General features: G+C 32.3%; 3 protein-coding genes across 7 annotated transcripts in view; 2 read left to right on the forward strand and 1 right to left on the reverse strand.

Moving 5' to 3' along the window:
- Positions 1 to 1,952, reverse strand: part of LOC123008789 (transcription factor SUM-1) — a 22,199-nt gene extending 20,247 nt beyond the window's left edge. Inside the window, exons 1-2 of the mRNA XM_044404801.1 lie at positions 1,521 to 1,952; positions 1,280 to 1,459 (exon numbers count right to left, since the gene is read on the reverse strand). Coding sequence (XP_044260736.1) covers positions 1,280 to 1,459; positions 1,521 to 1,805 — 465 coding nt within the window. The 5' untranslated portion in view covers positions 1,806 to 1,952. The remainder of the gene's footprint in view (positions 1 to 1,279; positions 1,460 to 1,520) is intronic.
- A 3,194-nt stretch (positions 1,953 to 5,146) lies between these two features.
- Positions 5,147 to 12,143, forward strand: LOC123008705 (43 kDa receptor-associated protein of the synapse homolog). Of its 2 annotated transcripts, none has more exons than XM_044404675.1 (9): positions 5,147 to 5,319; positions 7,119 to 7,344; positions 7,395 to 7,546; positions 7,599 to 7,721; positions 7,952 to 8,336; positions 11,124 to 11,222; positions 11,276 to 11,467; positions 11,513 to 11,712; positions 11,760 to 12,143. In XM_044404675.1, the coding sequence occupies exons 1-9, from the start codon at positions 5,279 to 5,281 to the stop codon at positions 11,944 to 11,946; spliced, it is 1,605 nt and encodes a 534-aa protein (XP_044260610.1). In that variant the 5' UTR covers positions 5,147 to 5,278; the 3' UTR covers positions 11,947 to 12,143. The 2 variants fall into 2 exon arrangements, with proteins under 2 accessions (XP_044260610.1, XP_044260611.1); XM_044404676.1 differs by having other exon boundaries at positions 5,147 to 5,316.
- Positions 12,144 to 14,309: 2,166 nt separating this feature from the next.
- The window catches only part of LOC123008622 (neurogenic locus notch homolog protein 3), an 8,258-nt gene continuing 7,697 nt past the window's right edge, over positions 14,310 to 14,870 (forward strand). The window contains exons 1-2 of one of the 4 annotated variants that reach the window (XM_044404531.1): positions 14,310 to 14,390; positions 14,446 to 14,749. In XM_044404531.1, coding sequence (XP_044260466.1) covers positions 14,446 to 14,749 — 304 coding nt within the window. In that variant the 5' untranslated portion in view covers positions 14,310 to 14,390. Of the gene's footprint in view, positions 14,396 to 14,445; positions 14,750 to 14,870 lie in introns of all 4 variants that reach the window. The other 3 variants (XM_044404532.1, XM_044404533.1, XM_044404534.1) reach the window with 3 other exon arrangements.

The raw sequence follows: 14,870 nt of genomic DNA on the forward strand, positions 1-14,870 counted from the left end.
TTAAAACGCTGAAATAGAACAAAAGTTCTGATTTACAAACCTGGAAATTTGAATAAAATTCGATATTCGATATTTAAGCATAAATTCAAACTTGAAACACGAAATTTTGACCTCAAAAACTTTTGACTTAAAATTCTTATTTTGCAACTCAAAATTCTGACTTTAAAGTGGAAAATATTAAACAATTTATTGTTTTTTCTCTCAAAAATTACAGGGAATTAATTGGGAAGATTATAATAAAAAATAACAAAAGATTGTCTCAAGAGAATGAACCAATTTTTGTTGTAAAAATCCTCAAAACCGGGTTATTGGAGATATATTTATTTAGTGGAAGCTCGTGAAAAAATGAAAACTTGTAACAAACTTATTTCCAAATGCCATTAAATTAGGCAATTTGCTCGAAAACTCTAAAAAACTCTGAAAAAACGTTTGTGTTAAAAATGCTGCTATTTTAAGAAAGATTTCAAACTCAGACTTCAAATGTCGAAATTCTAACTTTAAATTTGACAATTTTAACTTTCTGACTTAAAATTCTTGTTTTATAACTCGAAAATCTAACATTTAAAGTTAAAATGCTGAAATAGAATAACAGTTATGATTTGTAAACATGGAAATTTGAATAAAATTCGATAATCGATATTTAAGCACAAATTCAAACTCTGAAAGCCGAAATTTTGACATCAAAAGTCTAAATTCTAACATTGAAACTAAGAATTTTAACTTTTTGACTTAAAATTCTTATTTTGCAACTCGAAATTCCGACTTTAAAGTGGAAAATATTAAACAACTTAGTGTTTTTTTTCCTTTTTTCAAAAATTACATAGAATTAATTGGGAAGATTATAATAAAAAATAACAAAACATTGTCTCAAGAGAATGCACCAACTTATTGGAGATGTATTTATTTAGTGGAAGCTCGTGAAAAACTGAAAACTTGTAACAAACTTATTCCCAAGTGCCATTAAATTAGGCAATTTGCTCGAAAACTCTAAAAAACTCTGAAAAAAAATCCTCTCGCAAATCAGCATTCATTATTATCGTTATTTCAACGCATGTTTAAAATGCTATAAAGTTGGCATTTGCGCGTAGAGTAGCTGTCAACATAGCAAAGTTTTCGTTTTGTAAACTGCCTCGTATAACTTTCAGCTTAGACCGACGCAATTATAAATTTAAAGGAGATTACGTAGCAGAGGAGTACCTCTAGAGAGACACACAGTAATTGGAGAGAGGGTCAACTTATGACTAAAAAATCACAAATTTTGCAAAATTCTAAAACTCACAACGTAATTTGAGGCCGATGAAATGATATTTTCGGTTTCGGAGGGTGATTTAGCACCTTGGAGGATCTCCTCGAGGTATTCGATATATTCGATGGCGCTGCGGAGGATCTCCACTTTGGGGAGTCTTTGACCCGGGTTGTTGCAAGTGCGCCGTTTCAGCACCTCAAACGCCTCGTTCACCTGAAAAAAATTGTTTTTGGTCGAATTTCGCTGTAATTTTGGTGTTTTGAGGCTCGATTACCTTCCTCAGCCTCCTCCTCTCCCTCAAAGTGGCCGCTTTCCTCCTATCGATGGCCACCGTTTTCTTCTTACAAGCCTTGCAAGCCCATGCGAGACACTTCCTCGGTCCACAATTGGCATTTTGCGGTTCCAAAACATGATTCAACTCTTTCTCATCGTCACTTTCCAGCGAACTCTCGCCACTCGCATACCCCGTATCTGATTTAGCACTCGTTTCCTTCTTCTTGCCATCACACAAATAACTCTTTTGGTAGCTGCTGGGATAAAAACCGGGATAGAAATTCATCTCACGCGAATACCACACACAAACACCACATATGTTGCTCCCTCTTCGRATTTCTACTAACTAAAATTTCATTTTGGTCGCTTCTCCCTACTTTGTCTAGAGTGCTGTGACTAAATCCTCGCCTATTTGATTTTTTTCTCTTTTAGTTTGGTGGTCCGACGATTAATAGCATTATTTTGATCGAGTGTGCTTAGAAACGCCCACTTTGCATGACTTAACCAATCAGCGGTTGCGACACGCCCCTTTGCTAAGTAGAAACAATCATTTTTATAGAGTAAATAAGCAATAATTCAACGTCGACCGAAAWTCTATTTTAATAAAAAATTATTCAGAAGTAAAAATAATCAGAGCACACGACCTGGAATAGGGGTTGGGGGATTTTCTGACTTAACGTCGACGTCGATAAGGGTGTTAACATCCACCCTTAGTTTGACCCGAATTCGCGCCCGTCGTTGGCCTACAAGGGATGCAAGGCCAAGGAAAGGGCGGACGCTTTCGGACGACTTCGGACTAGTTGGGGTAGGTTAGGGTGGGTTCGATTTGGTGGGAAATGACGTATTGTTTCGACCGGAGGAGGAAGTATGTGAAAGATTGGGATTCCGAAACAATTTCCGGGTTCTTGAAAAGGAGGGGGGGCAAAAAGGGTTAATGGAACACATTTTTGTTACAAATTGACTTTTTCTATCAAGATGACATACAAAATTTTTTCTACTTTTGCATAATTGATGGGACTTAATAAATTATTTTTATTCCAAGGTGACAGAAGCTGCGAATGGGTCATTTCTTATCATTGCTTTGTAAAGTTTTTACTCCAAAATTTTAATTGTGAAATTTTACTTTTCTTTTTTTTTCTTAATAATGTAAAACTGAACCGAACATTTGGTGATATTTTTTAATGATTTTTTGAATAAAAACAATAAAAATGTATAAAAAATTGTAAAAGATTAGTTATTTATTTTACAAGACGATAAAGAAATTGTTTATCTACGAGTGAAAAGGTTAAGTTTACGAACGAGTGGACTTTTTTCACTCGTAGATAAACAATCTTTATCATCGTGTATAATATTTCGTTTTATTTTGTACTCACCTACCAGAATTTCTTGAATGTAAACAAAACAATATAAACAAAAAATACTTTATTTCACTAGACGATAAAAGACTTTATCTATTAAAATTTGTTGATGAAATCACTCTTTAACATTGAGTACAAAATAAAATAATTAATTTATGAATAAATTAAATCTTATTTAAAAAATATTTCGTTAAGTTAGGAGCTTTAAAGGTAGTTATTTTTTTGCCTTTATTAATTGATAATAATTTATAAACATTATATACATAATTTGACCATTTTAGGTCTTTAAATCTATTAGTTTGTCATTTGTCCTACAATAATGATAAAAATTTTGAAAAATTGATTTTATTTTTGCCTTTTTGTACCCCCACTATCCAAAATTCGCATTTGAAATTGAAATTCTGATATATCCAGAATTCTAATAAGACCAAATTTGACTTTGCATTTCAAAATTCCGTGAATTTGATTTCAGAACCCAAAATTCAGAATTTTAAGTTTGAGTTTGAGAATTTCGACTTTCTGAATTGAAAGTTAAAACGGTAAAATAGAATCACAATTCTGACATATTATGAACATAAAAAATTCATACTGAAATCGAAATTTTCATTTGAATTCTGAACATTTTTGATGTTGAATTTTTCAATAAAAAAATCTGAGTAAGTCGAAATATCGACGTTTGTGTTAAAAATGCTGCTATTTTAAGAAAGATTTCAAACTCAGACTTYAAATGTCAAAATTCTAATATTAAATTTGGCAATTGTCCTCCAAAAAATGATAAAAATTATGAAAAATCAATTTTATTTTTGCCCTTTTGTACCACCTCTATCAAAAATTAAAAATTGTAACTAGAAATTCTGACATGTCCAGAATTCTATCAAGACCAAATTTTACTTTCCATTTCGAAATTCCGTCAATTTGATTTCAAAACCCGATATTTGGACTTCAAAAGTAAGAATTCTAAGTTTGAGTTTGAGAATTTCGACTTTCTGAATTAAAATTCTTATATTATAACTCAAAATTCAGACTTTGAATGTTAAAACGGTAAAATAGAATCAAAATCCTGACTTATTATAAACATAAAAATTTCTTACTGAAATCGAAATGTTGATTTGAATTCTGAACATTTTTGATATTGAATTTTTTAAAATTCTTGTTTTATAACTCGAAAATCATTTAAAATTAAAACGCTGAAATAGAACAAAAGTTCTGATTTACAAACCTGGAAATTTGAATAAAATTCGATATTCGATATTTAAGCATAAATTCAAACTTGATACACGAAATTTTGACCTCAAAAAAAATTTCTTACTGAAATCTAAATTTTGATTTGAATTCGGAACATTTTTGATATTGAATTTTTTAACAAAAAAATTTGAGTTTAGGTCGAAATTTCGACGTTTGTGTTACAAATGCTGCTATTTTAAGAAATATCTCAAACTCAGAAATTCTAATTTTAAATTTAGCAATTTTAACTTTCTTCTGACTTAAAATTCTTGTTTTATAACTCGAAAATCTAACATTTAAAATTAAAACGCTGAAACAGAATAAAGTTCTGATTTATAAACATGGAAATTTGAATAAAATTCGATATTTGATATTTAAGCAATAAAYTCAAACTCTGAAAGCCGAAATTTGTAAATTCCAACATTGAAACTAAGAATTTTAACTTTTTGATTCAAAATTCGTATTTTGCAACTCGAAATTCCGTCTTTAAATGTCAGAATTTGATTAATACTTTTGAAAACTTAATTATTTAAACAATAAAATCAATCTGATTAAAAGTATTTTGCCCTTTGTGTGGAAAATTTAAACCTTTAAGCTGAAAATCGTGTAGTGAAACACTGAAATACTCTTTAACAAATTTCAGGCCCGTTCAGTGGCGATGAACCTTCCCGCCCTTCGATTTATAATCCCGAAACACCTGAAAAATCCCCGAACAATATCTTTTATCGCTCTTCAAACAGTAATCATCAATCACTGAAAAAAATGCGTGCACGTGTCGACATCCGGAACTTGTGGAACTCTGAATTCTCCACCTATTTTAAATCCTCTCCAAGAATTATTAATGACTCGTTTCAGTCTTCGAAATTCAATGAAAAAAATTTAAGACAGCAACACATCGATCGGGTCATCGCCACGTGCGATTTCAGGATTAAATCCTGCAGGATCCCGACGCGATCCGATGTGGTCCTGGCCGCTTATCCTGTCCGACTTCCTCCGACATCCTCCGAAATAATGATCTGGTTGTGCTTCAGTCGGGGATGCTGGATGGTGGTCGAAGGGGTGTGTTTTGACGTGTACATATTGTGACAAAAAATTCTATTTTTACGTTTCTTTCGTTCACTAAATCGGCCTATTTTTGCAAAATGCTACTTTTAACGAAATTTTCTGTGTGAACAGGATGTCGTGGGAATCGCTCAACTCGCACGACTTCACCAGGTAGTGGTATTTTACGCCCCTATTTTGACACAAAGATCATTTTCTACAAATGTTTTTTTTTCAATTTAAAAAAATGCGAATTGGCTCAAAGCCCAAAAATTTATTTCGGAAACAGCTGTTCTCATTTCTAGCAACATTTTTAAGGTTTAGGTGCCGTTTCGACTTTAAATCTTTTACAATTTTGCAAAAAATGTCTGTTAGTATATTTTTTGTGACAAATTCTTGACAGATAAATTACAAAAAACGGAAAAAAGCGACAAAAATAGACTGATTCATATAACACATAACATCATTTTTGACTGTCAAACTGAAAATTAAAATTTGCAACGTGTAGCTTTATATGAATCACCCTGTAGAATCTGTTACCGAAATACTTTTTAATTATTTTATTAAATTGTTTTATGGGGCATATTTATATTTAGGAAAAAAATTCTTAATTTTTTTTATCGCATCCTCTTATCCATTTTTTTTTGTAATACAGCCTTCTACATAAAATACTCATTGATAAATTATCTTTTTTTGCATTCGTATTTTTGTTCAATTTTAAAATTCTTTAATATTTAGTTTTGATACTTTTTTGTTTTATTACAACTATTTTTAATTAAAAATTGAAATGAAATGAAAAAAATATTATGTATTTACTAAAGGGATCCAGATGTATTTTTTTTTTATTGTAATAAAAATAAAAATTCTAAAGCTACATAGTTATACTCTTTTTCATATCAATGTGCATCAAGTAGGTTGTAGAAGTTTAAATGCGTCTTTAATTTAAAGGCCGATTCACACAAAAAGCGTCATTAATGTCATTCAGACCAAATTTAATCACATTAATAATGACGAATTACATTGTTCATTTTAATTATTTTTTGCTACCTCAAAAACTAGGATGATACACATATTTATTTGAGAAAATAATTTTTAGAGAATATTGAGGTTGGAATTGTTTAAATTTTCGCATGGTTGCCATCTTAAAATGATCCCTTTCAACGACTACTTGCATATTAATGTGAAAACGATTATACAACTTATTTTTAAATGTTGTGGTATATTGTAACCCCACATGCGAGTGAGGAGTGAGGGCATTTTCTACTTCAATGTGTAATCTACTATTTATTATTAATTTATTACATTATTTTTAATTTTTTTGTGGGGTTTTCACTAAACATTAATTTAGTTCGCCCCACCTGTTTTGCCTTTATTTAGAATATCATCACGGATTGTTATTTATTACACCAGAACTATCAAAATTATACAAGATGCGCCAGAACTCGCGCCCCAGCGAAAAATGCTATATAAAAAATAAGATACCAGGAACATGGAAAAAATATTACAAAAAATTTATCTATAAAATTTTCGAAGTTGAGAGTTTAAATTTTGGACTTTGACTCTATTTATTTCTGTTGCAAAAATAATTTTCCATTTTTTTTTGCCACAGACTATTAAAAGAGGAAACAAGGAAGCTGTATCTTAAACTGTAACTCTGTTCAATGTTATTTGTGGCTTTTATTGGCAAAATTTTTGAACCTTTACTAAATAATTGTAAAAAAAACATTTACAAGATCATCAGTATCATTAAATAGACACAAAAAAATGTCAAATGACAAAAAATAAATAATGTCAAAATTTTTTGACAAATAAAATTTTGTAAACATTTTTTCCATGTTTCTGGTATCTTATCTTACTTGAAATTTTTCTCTGGAACGCAASTTCTAGCGCACCCTGTATAACAAATACGAAATATTAAGTTAGATTCTTAAGCAACTCTTCAATTTTTCGTTTGTGTTTTAAAACTTTTTTTTCAGTGGCGGCGTTAGTCACCAGCTCTCGGCCACCCGTCTCTTATCATCTCCCGACGGCTCTCGGCACCCCCTCGACGGCCTTGAGCAGATCTGGCCTTGGAACGACTCATACTCAAGCCTTCACCGAGACACTTACACGGAGGTTCGCACCCCAAGACCGCCAATTTTCACGTGGGGCTGTTTCCGGGCTTGTCGAGCACGAATCTATCAAAGCATCGCCAAAAGAAAGGTAAAACTACCCCAACCAAAATAAAAAAAAATAAGGCAACTTTTCACTAGGTGGACCAAGGAGTCAAACTCTACAACCAGCACAAGCAACAACAAGCCGTCAGAAAATGGAAGTCGGCGCTGAAAGCTATCAGGAAGCGGGAGGACAAATTCGTGCTTTTGGGGTACTTGTGTCAGGCTTACATGGACTGGGGGAAGTACAGGTGATTTTTTTTCAGGATATTTTTGCTAGTTTGTGTTTATTTTTTATTTCAGAGATGCGTTAGAGTACGCCCACCGCCAACTTTTCATAAGTGAAGAGCTCGACAACCCCAATATGAGGGCGGAGTCTTATCTGAGCTTGGCAAAGGCGCATCAAAGACTCGGAGGGCTTGAAAAGTATGTTAGTGTATAATGGGTTGCCTACCCGTGTTTAATTGCTTGCATACCCTACAGGCGTTTTAAACAAAGAAATAGAAAAAATGGCCATAAATTTAGCCGTCTTTTTCAAACTTGTTTAGTTTTTTGAATTTGTAAACTCGTTTTTTATTAAATTTTTATAAACCAGGTTTCATAAAACTTTCGGCACTCGCTTCGCTCGTGTTATTCTGTGGGTTTTTTCCTCCTAGGGCCTTGGCGTACGCCCGGCACTCCCTGTACAACGAATGCGAGCAATGCACGACCGCCGGCCACGTCCACCTCACCGTCGGCTCTGTGTACTTGGAGTTGGCTGGTTTCAAYAAAGCCCTCGATAGTTTCCAGCACGCCCATCGCATCGCCCAGGCCGTCCATGACCCAGCACTCGAATTGCAAGTCTATGTCGGCCTTTCTGAACTTTTTAGCCGTCTCCAAGACGCTGATAAATCCGCCAAATACGCTTCCAAAGCCTACGATCTGTCACGATCCCTCCAATTGGGAGATTTGAATTCGCGACACCATCGAGCTGCACTTTTGCAGATGGCGTCGGCGTTGAGGAAACAGGGCGAGTTGGGGGATGCACACGACTACTGTTCGGTGAGATTTGGCTTTTCACGTTGGATAAACTGTTTGAACAAAATTTCGTACCTTGTCACGTTGCCCAGGTTGACACAGAAAAATTTTTTTTTAGAAATTTGTCCATTAAAAGAAAAGTGGAATGTTGAAAACAATAAAATGAGTGCGAGAAATCGCCTTTTCTAAGCGTTTCAGCACATTTTTCACCATAAACGCAAATATTTTGGCATAAATTAAAAATTACCGAATTGGCATCGTTTTTACCTTTCTTGAGCGTTTACACACGTTTTTGAACTTAATCGGGCTGAAAAATCATAAAATTTGGTGGAAAATTACATTAGTGAGTGTTTTGGGATACTTTTTGCAGTCTTTAGTCAAAAATAAGCCAAAAAATCATAAAATTACTTTAATAACTTTAATCTAGACGAGCTGGTTTTTGAGCTAATAAATTTTTTTTTCGAGAGATTTCGCCAAAATCACAGACCGAAAAATCACTATGTTAAGTCAAAAGTACATTGTTTTTTCCTTTTTATGAAAGTTTTACTGTCATTTTTTTGCGAGATTTCGATAAATAACCAAGATAGGTGCTAAATACATTTTGTTCATAATTATTTCGCTTAATTTCGTCAAAATATATATTATATTATTATATATTATAAATATCTATAATATATATAATATCTATAATATAAATATATATTATATTATTATATATTATAAATATCTATAATATATATAATATCTATAATATAAATATATATTATATTATAGATATTATTTTTGACTTTTTCGGTCTCTAAGACACGTTTTAAAGCAAAAAAAAATTTTTTCGCTAGATTTTGTTAAATTGAGGCCAATATGTCACTAAATAATGTCGAAAATAATAATTTTTGCCTTTTTCGAGCTTGTTGGTACGTTTTTTGTGCTAAAAACTCAGTTATTTCGCGAGATTTCGTTAAAGTGAGTCTAAGACATCACTAAATTATTTCAAAAATGATCTAATTTTTGCATTTTTAAGTATTTTCCCACGTGAGTTTTTTTTTAGCCAAAAAGGCAGCATGTAATTACTTTACAAAATCACAAAAATAAACAGAAAATCATCAAATTATCTTGAAAATAGTGTTACTTTTTTGTCGTTTCGAGCTTCCAAACAAGTTTTTGACAAAATAATTTTTCTGAAGAACCAAAAAGTTAGTAAATTACATCGAAAATGTCTTAATGTGTGCGTTTTTTGAGCTCCTTTTTGAGAAATTTCATCACAACTATGCCAAAACTCGCTAATTTTTGCCCATTTTTAAATGTTGTTTATATTAACGAATAGTAAAGCGCTTCTCGTTTTCATGAACTGTATTTTCACCTCAGACCACACACCTTCAAAATGACTTAATATTTCGAAATTTTTGTGCTATTTTTTTTAATCAGATTTACAAATATACATGGTGGAAACAGTTATATTTTTATATTTTTTATAAAAATGAAATGGTGAAAACAATCAAAGAGTGCAAGAAATTGCGTTTATTGAGCGTTTCAGCACATTTTTCAGCCAGAAACGCAATTATTTTGGCAAAAATAAGTCGAAAAATCAACGAATTGGTTTAATTTTTACCGTTCTTGAACGTTTAAACACGTTTTTGAGCTTAATCGCGCTGAAACATCACAAAATTTGGGCGAAAATTATATTATTGAGTGTTTTGGAATGCTTTTTTTGCAAACTTTCGTCAAAAATAAGCCAAAAAAATCATGAAATTACTTTGGAAATAGAGTAATTTTGATCTGGTTGCTGGTTTTTGAGCTAATAACTCTTTTTGTCGAAAGATTTCGCCAAAATCACAGACTGAAAAATCACTGTTAGGTCGAAATTACATTATTTTTTCTTTTTTTTTTTTGAAAGTTTTACTGTTGTTTTTTTTTCGAGATTTTGCCAAATCATCAAGATAGGTGGAAAATGACATTATTATTAGTTTTTTTGAACGTTCTAGTACGTTTTTTCACATTTATTTCGCTTAATTTTGTCAAAAAAAAAAACGAAAAAAACCCAATCGGGGATATTATTTTTGACTTTTTCGGTCTGTAAGGCTCGTTTTAAAGCAAATAAACTCAGTTTTTTGCTAGATTTTGTCAAATTAAGCCCAAAAAGTCCCTACATAATAATATATTATATAATTTTTGCCTTTTTCGAGCTTGTTGGTACTTTTTTGTGCTAAAAACTCCGTTATTTCGCGAGATTTCGCTAAAGTATAGGTATAAAAATGACCAAATTATTTAAAAAATAATCTAATTTTCGCATTTTTGAGTGTTTCCTCACGTGTTTTTTCTTAGCCAAAAATGCAGTATGTAATTACTTTGTAAAATCTCAGAAAAAAAAACAGAAAATTCATCAAATTATCTCGAAAATAGTGTTACTTTTTTGTCGTTTCGAGCTTCTAAACAAGTTTTTGACAAAATAATTTTGCTAAACAACTAAAAAGTTACAAAATTATATCGAAAATGTCTTAATTCGTGCATTTTTCAAACTTCTTTTTGCGAAGTTTCATTACAAATAAGCCAAAACTCGCCAATTTTTACCTATTTTTTAATTGTTGTTAATATTATTTATTTATTCTTAAATGACTTAAATTTTCAAAATTTTTGTGCTAATTTTTTAAAATCAGGTTTACACATATTCACGGTGGAAACAGTTATATTTTTATTGCAAGCCTTCTCTAGGAACATCAGAATATATTTTTTCTTTWTTTTTTAKTTTTCTGTTGGCTTTGACATTGTTTTTTGAAACATAGTTGTTATAAAACTGACTGGAAGGGTGTTTAGGAGGCGACCAGACTGGCGTTGATGTCGGGGGACCAAGCCACTTATGCAAGAAGTATACGAATCATGGGAGACATTTACAGGAAGAGGACTGACATTAATGTAAGAAAATTTTTTTTTTTGTGTGATTTAAATTGATTTTTTGGGGGTGGCAGAAAGCATTTAGGCAGTACGAAACCGCGATGGGTTCAGCGGCGGCGATGGGCGATCGCGTCATCCAAATGGAGTCGATGGATGGGGCGGCGAGGTGTTTGGAAGCACTGAGACTCCAGCACAAAATATGCAACTGCCGACCATTAGAATTCAATACAAGACTGTTAGAAGTAGCTAGTTCCGTCGGTGCTAAAGTAGGTCATTTTTATCAAATTTTTTTCTTCTATTATTTATTCTAGTTGTTGGTGCGCACGGTTCGCATGCGCTTATCGCGCATCTACCACGCCCTTGGTGACGAGGACCACCGACTCCACCACGAAAGGGTCGCTTTCCGTCTCCAGCAAGACCTGGACCTCATGTGTGGCGGTTGCGGATCCCCTTACGGCCTTGAAAGCGACTCACTTGAAGCTCTTCCCTGCGCTCATATCTTACACGCAAGGTTTGTTGAATTCTTCTGTGAAGAAGATTTTGAAAGTTTCCTTGCAGATGTGCCTACGATTTGTTCCGAAGAAGTAAAAAGAAGAAAAGGTCGTGTCCCGAATGCGATCGGACCAGTTCTAGACTATATCTGAATTGTACAGATTATAACAACACTCCGTATAGTCCAGTACCATTGTCTGTCTGTTCTTCCGACAGTCATTGTACTTCGCATCAAGCCACCAGTTCGGTTTAGTACCAATTTTGCTCACTTATCAGTTTTTGACCACACGGTACAATCGCTACGTGAACAACAATCACTCATCACTAGATGTAGAACCAAATCTGGTAGAGGTAGTAGATTAAGTAGGTGTTGAAAAAAAATTCTTGGGGCACTTTCTTCCATGCACTATTCAAAAATTTAGACGGTCGAATCTTCTAGTCCGAAATGAAATCACAATGTTTCATGTAAATACATTAAACAATTTTTATTGTAAATAATACTGATTATTGTACAGAAAGTTTAAGCGAATTATAAGGATTATGAGGTTGTTTAAGCGGTTTATTTTCACGTCCCACAACCYAGTCCTCGCCCACAAAACAACACATTTATTTTTATTACTTCTTGTTTGTCATTTTATATGAAAGTATTTTTTTTCGATTGTCTTCGTGAAATCTCATCCATCTCTGATTGTTTACATACCTACTAAAATTTTTCTATCACTTGTTTTTCTGGGAATTGTTGGAAAACTTAGAAGCACTCAAACCGTCAAAAGGTGGGAATTGAGTGAAGGTAAAAAAACAAAGCTTTATTAAAATTATACTTATTAGAACATGTGCACATGTTTTAAAGCATTTAGGCGACATCTTTTGTCAAAAAATTCGGGGTAACGATAAAAAAGCTCTTTTGCGTTTTCCCTTATGTTTTTTCTCTTTTTTGTGCTTTGTTCTCGTATTTGCTCTTATGCGTTATTACACTCTCTCTTTCTCTTTTTGTTCATTTATTTGTTTTTATGCTCTTTCTCTTTCTTATTTGCTCTCTCTCTTATTATAATTATTAGAACATGTGCACATGTTTAAATTTCGCGCTCTTATGCGACCGCCATCTTTTGACATTTATTTGAATTTGAATTATAGAAAAATTGCTAACTTTACGGGGGATCGAATCCGGATATATAAATATAAAGTATGGAACCAAGCGGATTTTTTAAAATCATTTGCCTAATATAAATTAAAGTAATGTAAAAAATGTGATCGTATTTTGAGAACGAATTTTTGTTTTGTTTTTGAATTATGCGATTTTTTTTTGTTAAAATTGCAATTTATGTATAAAAAAAAATTGAAAAAATTAATTTAAAGCAGATAGCTGTAATCCTAAGATCATAACCTTCATGAGAAAAATGGTTTTATAGTGGGTTGCCACTAAAAAAAAACAAAATTTTAGTAGAACTCAAAAACAACAAAAAAATTCGAAAAATTATGTTCTTAATAAAACATTGTAGTTTATCATTCATCAATTAGTTTTCCTAAAAAATAAAAGTTTAAGCAAAAACGTTTGGTTCCATTCACCTGGTATGTATTACAGAAAATTTTTCAAAAATTTTATTTTCGCATATTTACAACGTTTAAACACTTTTCTTAGTCTTTTCAACTCCTAAGAGTGCATTTAGAGCAATTTTAAAGTTWTTATTTTTTTCGATTCTTGGCAAAATTTTGATCGATTTGTGACACTTTTAATTTTCTGTCTTAAAAGAAATATTGTCCTGTGCACTTAACAATAAATGACCAATTTCAATGTGAATTTTTTTTTCATGATTGTAGAAAAGTATGATTTTTGAACCTCGATCCAAGAAGTTTAATCTCTTTTTTGTTCCAAAATATATTTCCTATTTCTCCTCATTTTATATGATGGTATTTTTTTTACATTTCGCTTTTTTTATTATATGGAATTTTATCCACTTCACATTGTTTACATACTATAATTTTTCTACCACTTATAGCATCACAAAATTTTCGAAGATGTAATAGCAACTTGGCTTTGTTAAAGCCTCTTCTATGCATTTTTGTTCAATAAATGTTTGTTATTAGGTTTTGTTTTAATTTTTTTTACATATTTCGTGTTTTTCCACAATCTTCGTGGAATTTTATCTATTTCTTATCGTTTACATGTTACATCCTAAATTTTTCTTCCACTTGTAGCACAACTGAATTTTCGAAAGTTAGCAACTTTTCCTTGTTAAAACCTTCATTTTTTTTCAAAAAAAATCTAGTGTCCTATATTCTATGCAAATTTTCTTCCAATCAATGCAACACACATTCAATTCATAATAGTGCGTATTTACAGTTACCTTGACAAGAAGGTCGTACTTGCGGAGACCAAATACGTCTTCTCGTCTATAACAAGAATTTCAAAGAAAAACGCCTCCAAACTGATCATTTCTTCTAACAAGTCAATTTTCGAAAAAATACTACCGTGGGAGTTTAAATAAATATAAAAATTCGTCAAAATTTAATTGATCACATCCGCCTCGAATTCGCCAAATAAGCCAAACGTCATTTGCATATTGACATTGTATGTGATGTAATAATCAAACACCTACTCTTTACATGTGGCAATAAAGACACTCCTCTCTAAGAGGGAGTTTTAGTATCTTATTCTGCGACTAGAGTAGTTGTTGTTGTGACACCAACACAGTGGCGGTGAGGTGTGATTTGCTGTAAAATTCGCATTTTTTTTTAATTTCAAAAAATTTAGATGGGGTTGAGTGTAACTTTAAAGTGGCTTGTTTTGGCCCACGTGCTGGCTGCAGTCCTAGGTGAGCCTTCATACTACCACCAAAGAGGGTATCCCTACTACACAAACAGTTACACTTATTACACCAATCCATTCAGACAGTATTACAATTATTACAACAGTCCAGCTTATAAATATAGAAGTTGGGATAATTACAATTACAATTACAAAAGCTACAGTCGGCCGACGAGCTATGATGATGATACGGTTTATGTTACTGATATGTATGGAAACACCAGAGTGTCGTCGGCGAGGAGTTTGAGAGGTTTTACAATTTTGGTGGTGGACCCAAAACTAACACTTGATTCTATCTGTCACACACACACTATTTTTTCTACTACTGACAAATTGCGAATTAAAAATTTGTTTATAAGGTGAAAATTCAG

Source organism: Tribolium madens, unplaced genomic scaffold (genome assembly GCF_015345945.1).
Source record: "Tribolium madens isolate multiple individuals breed KSU strain unplaced genomic scaffold, Tmad_KSU_1.1 Scaffold_71;HRSCAF=194;Tcas5.2_LG6, whole genome shotgun sequence".
Lineage (NCBI taxonomy): Eukaryota > Metazoa > Arthropoda > Insecta > Coleoptera > Tenebrionidae > Tribolium > Tribolium madens.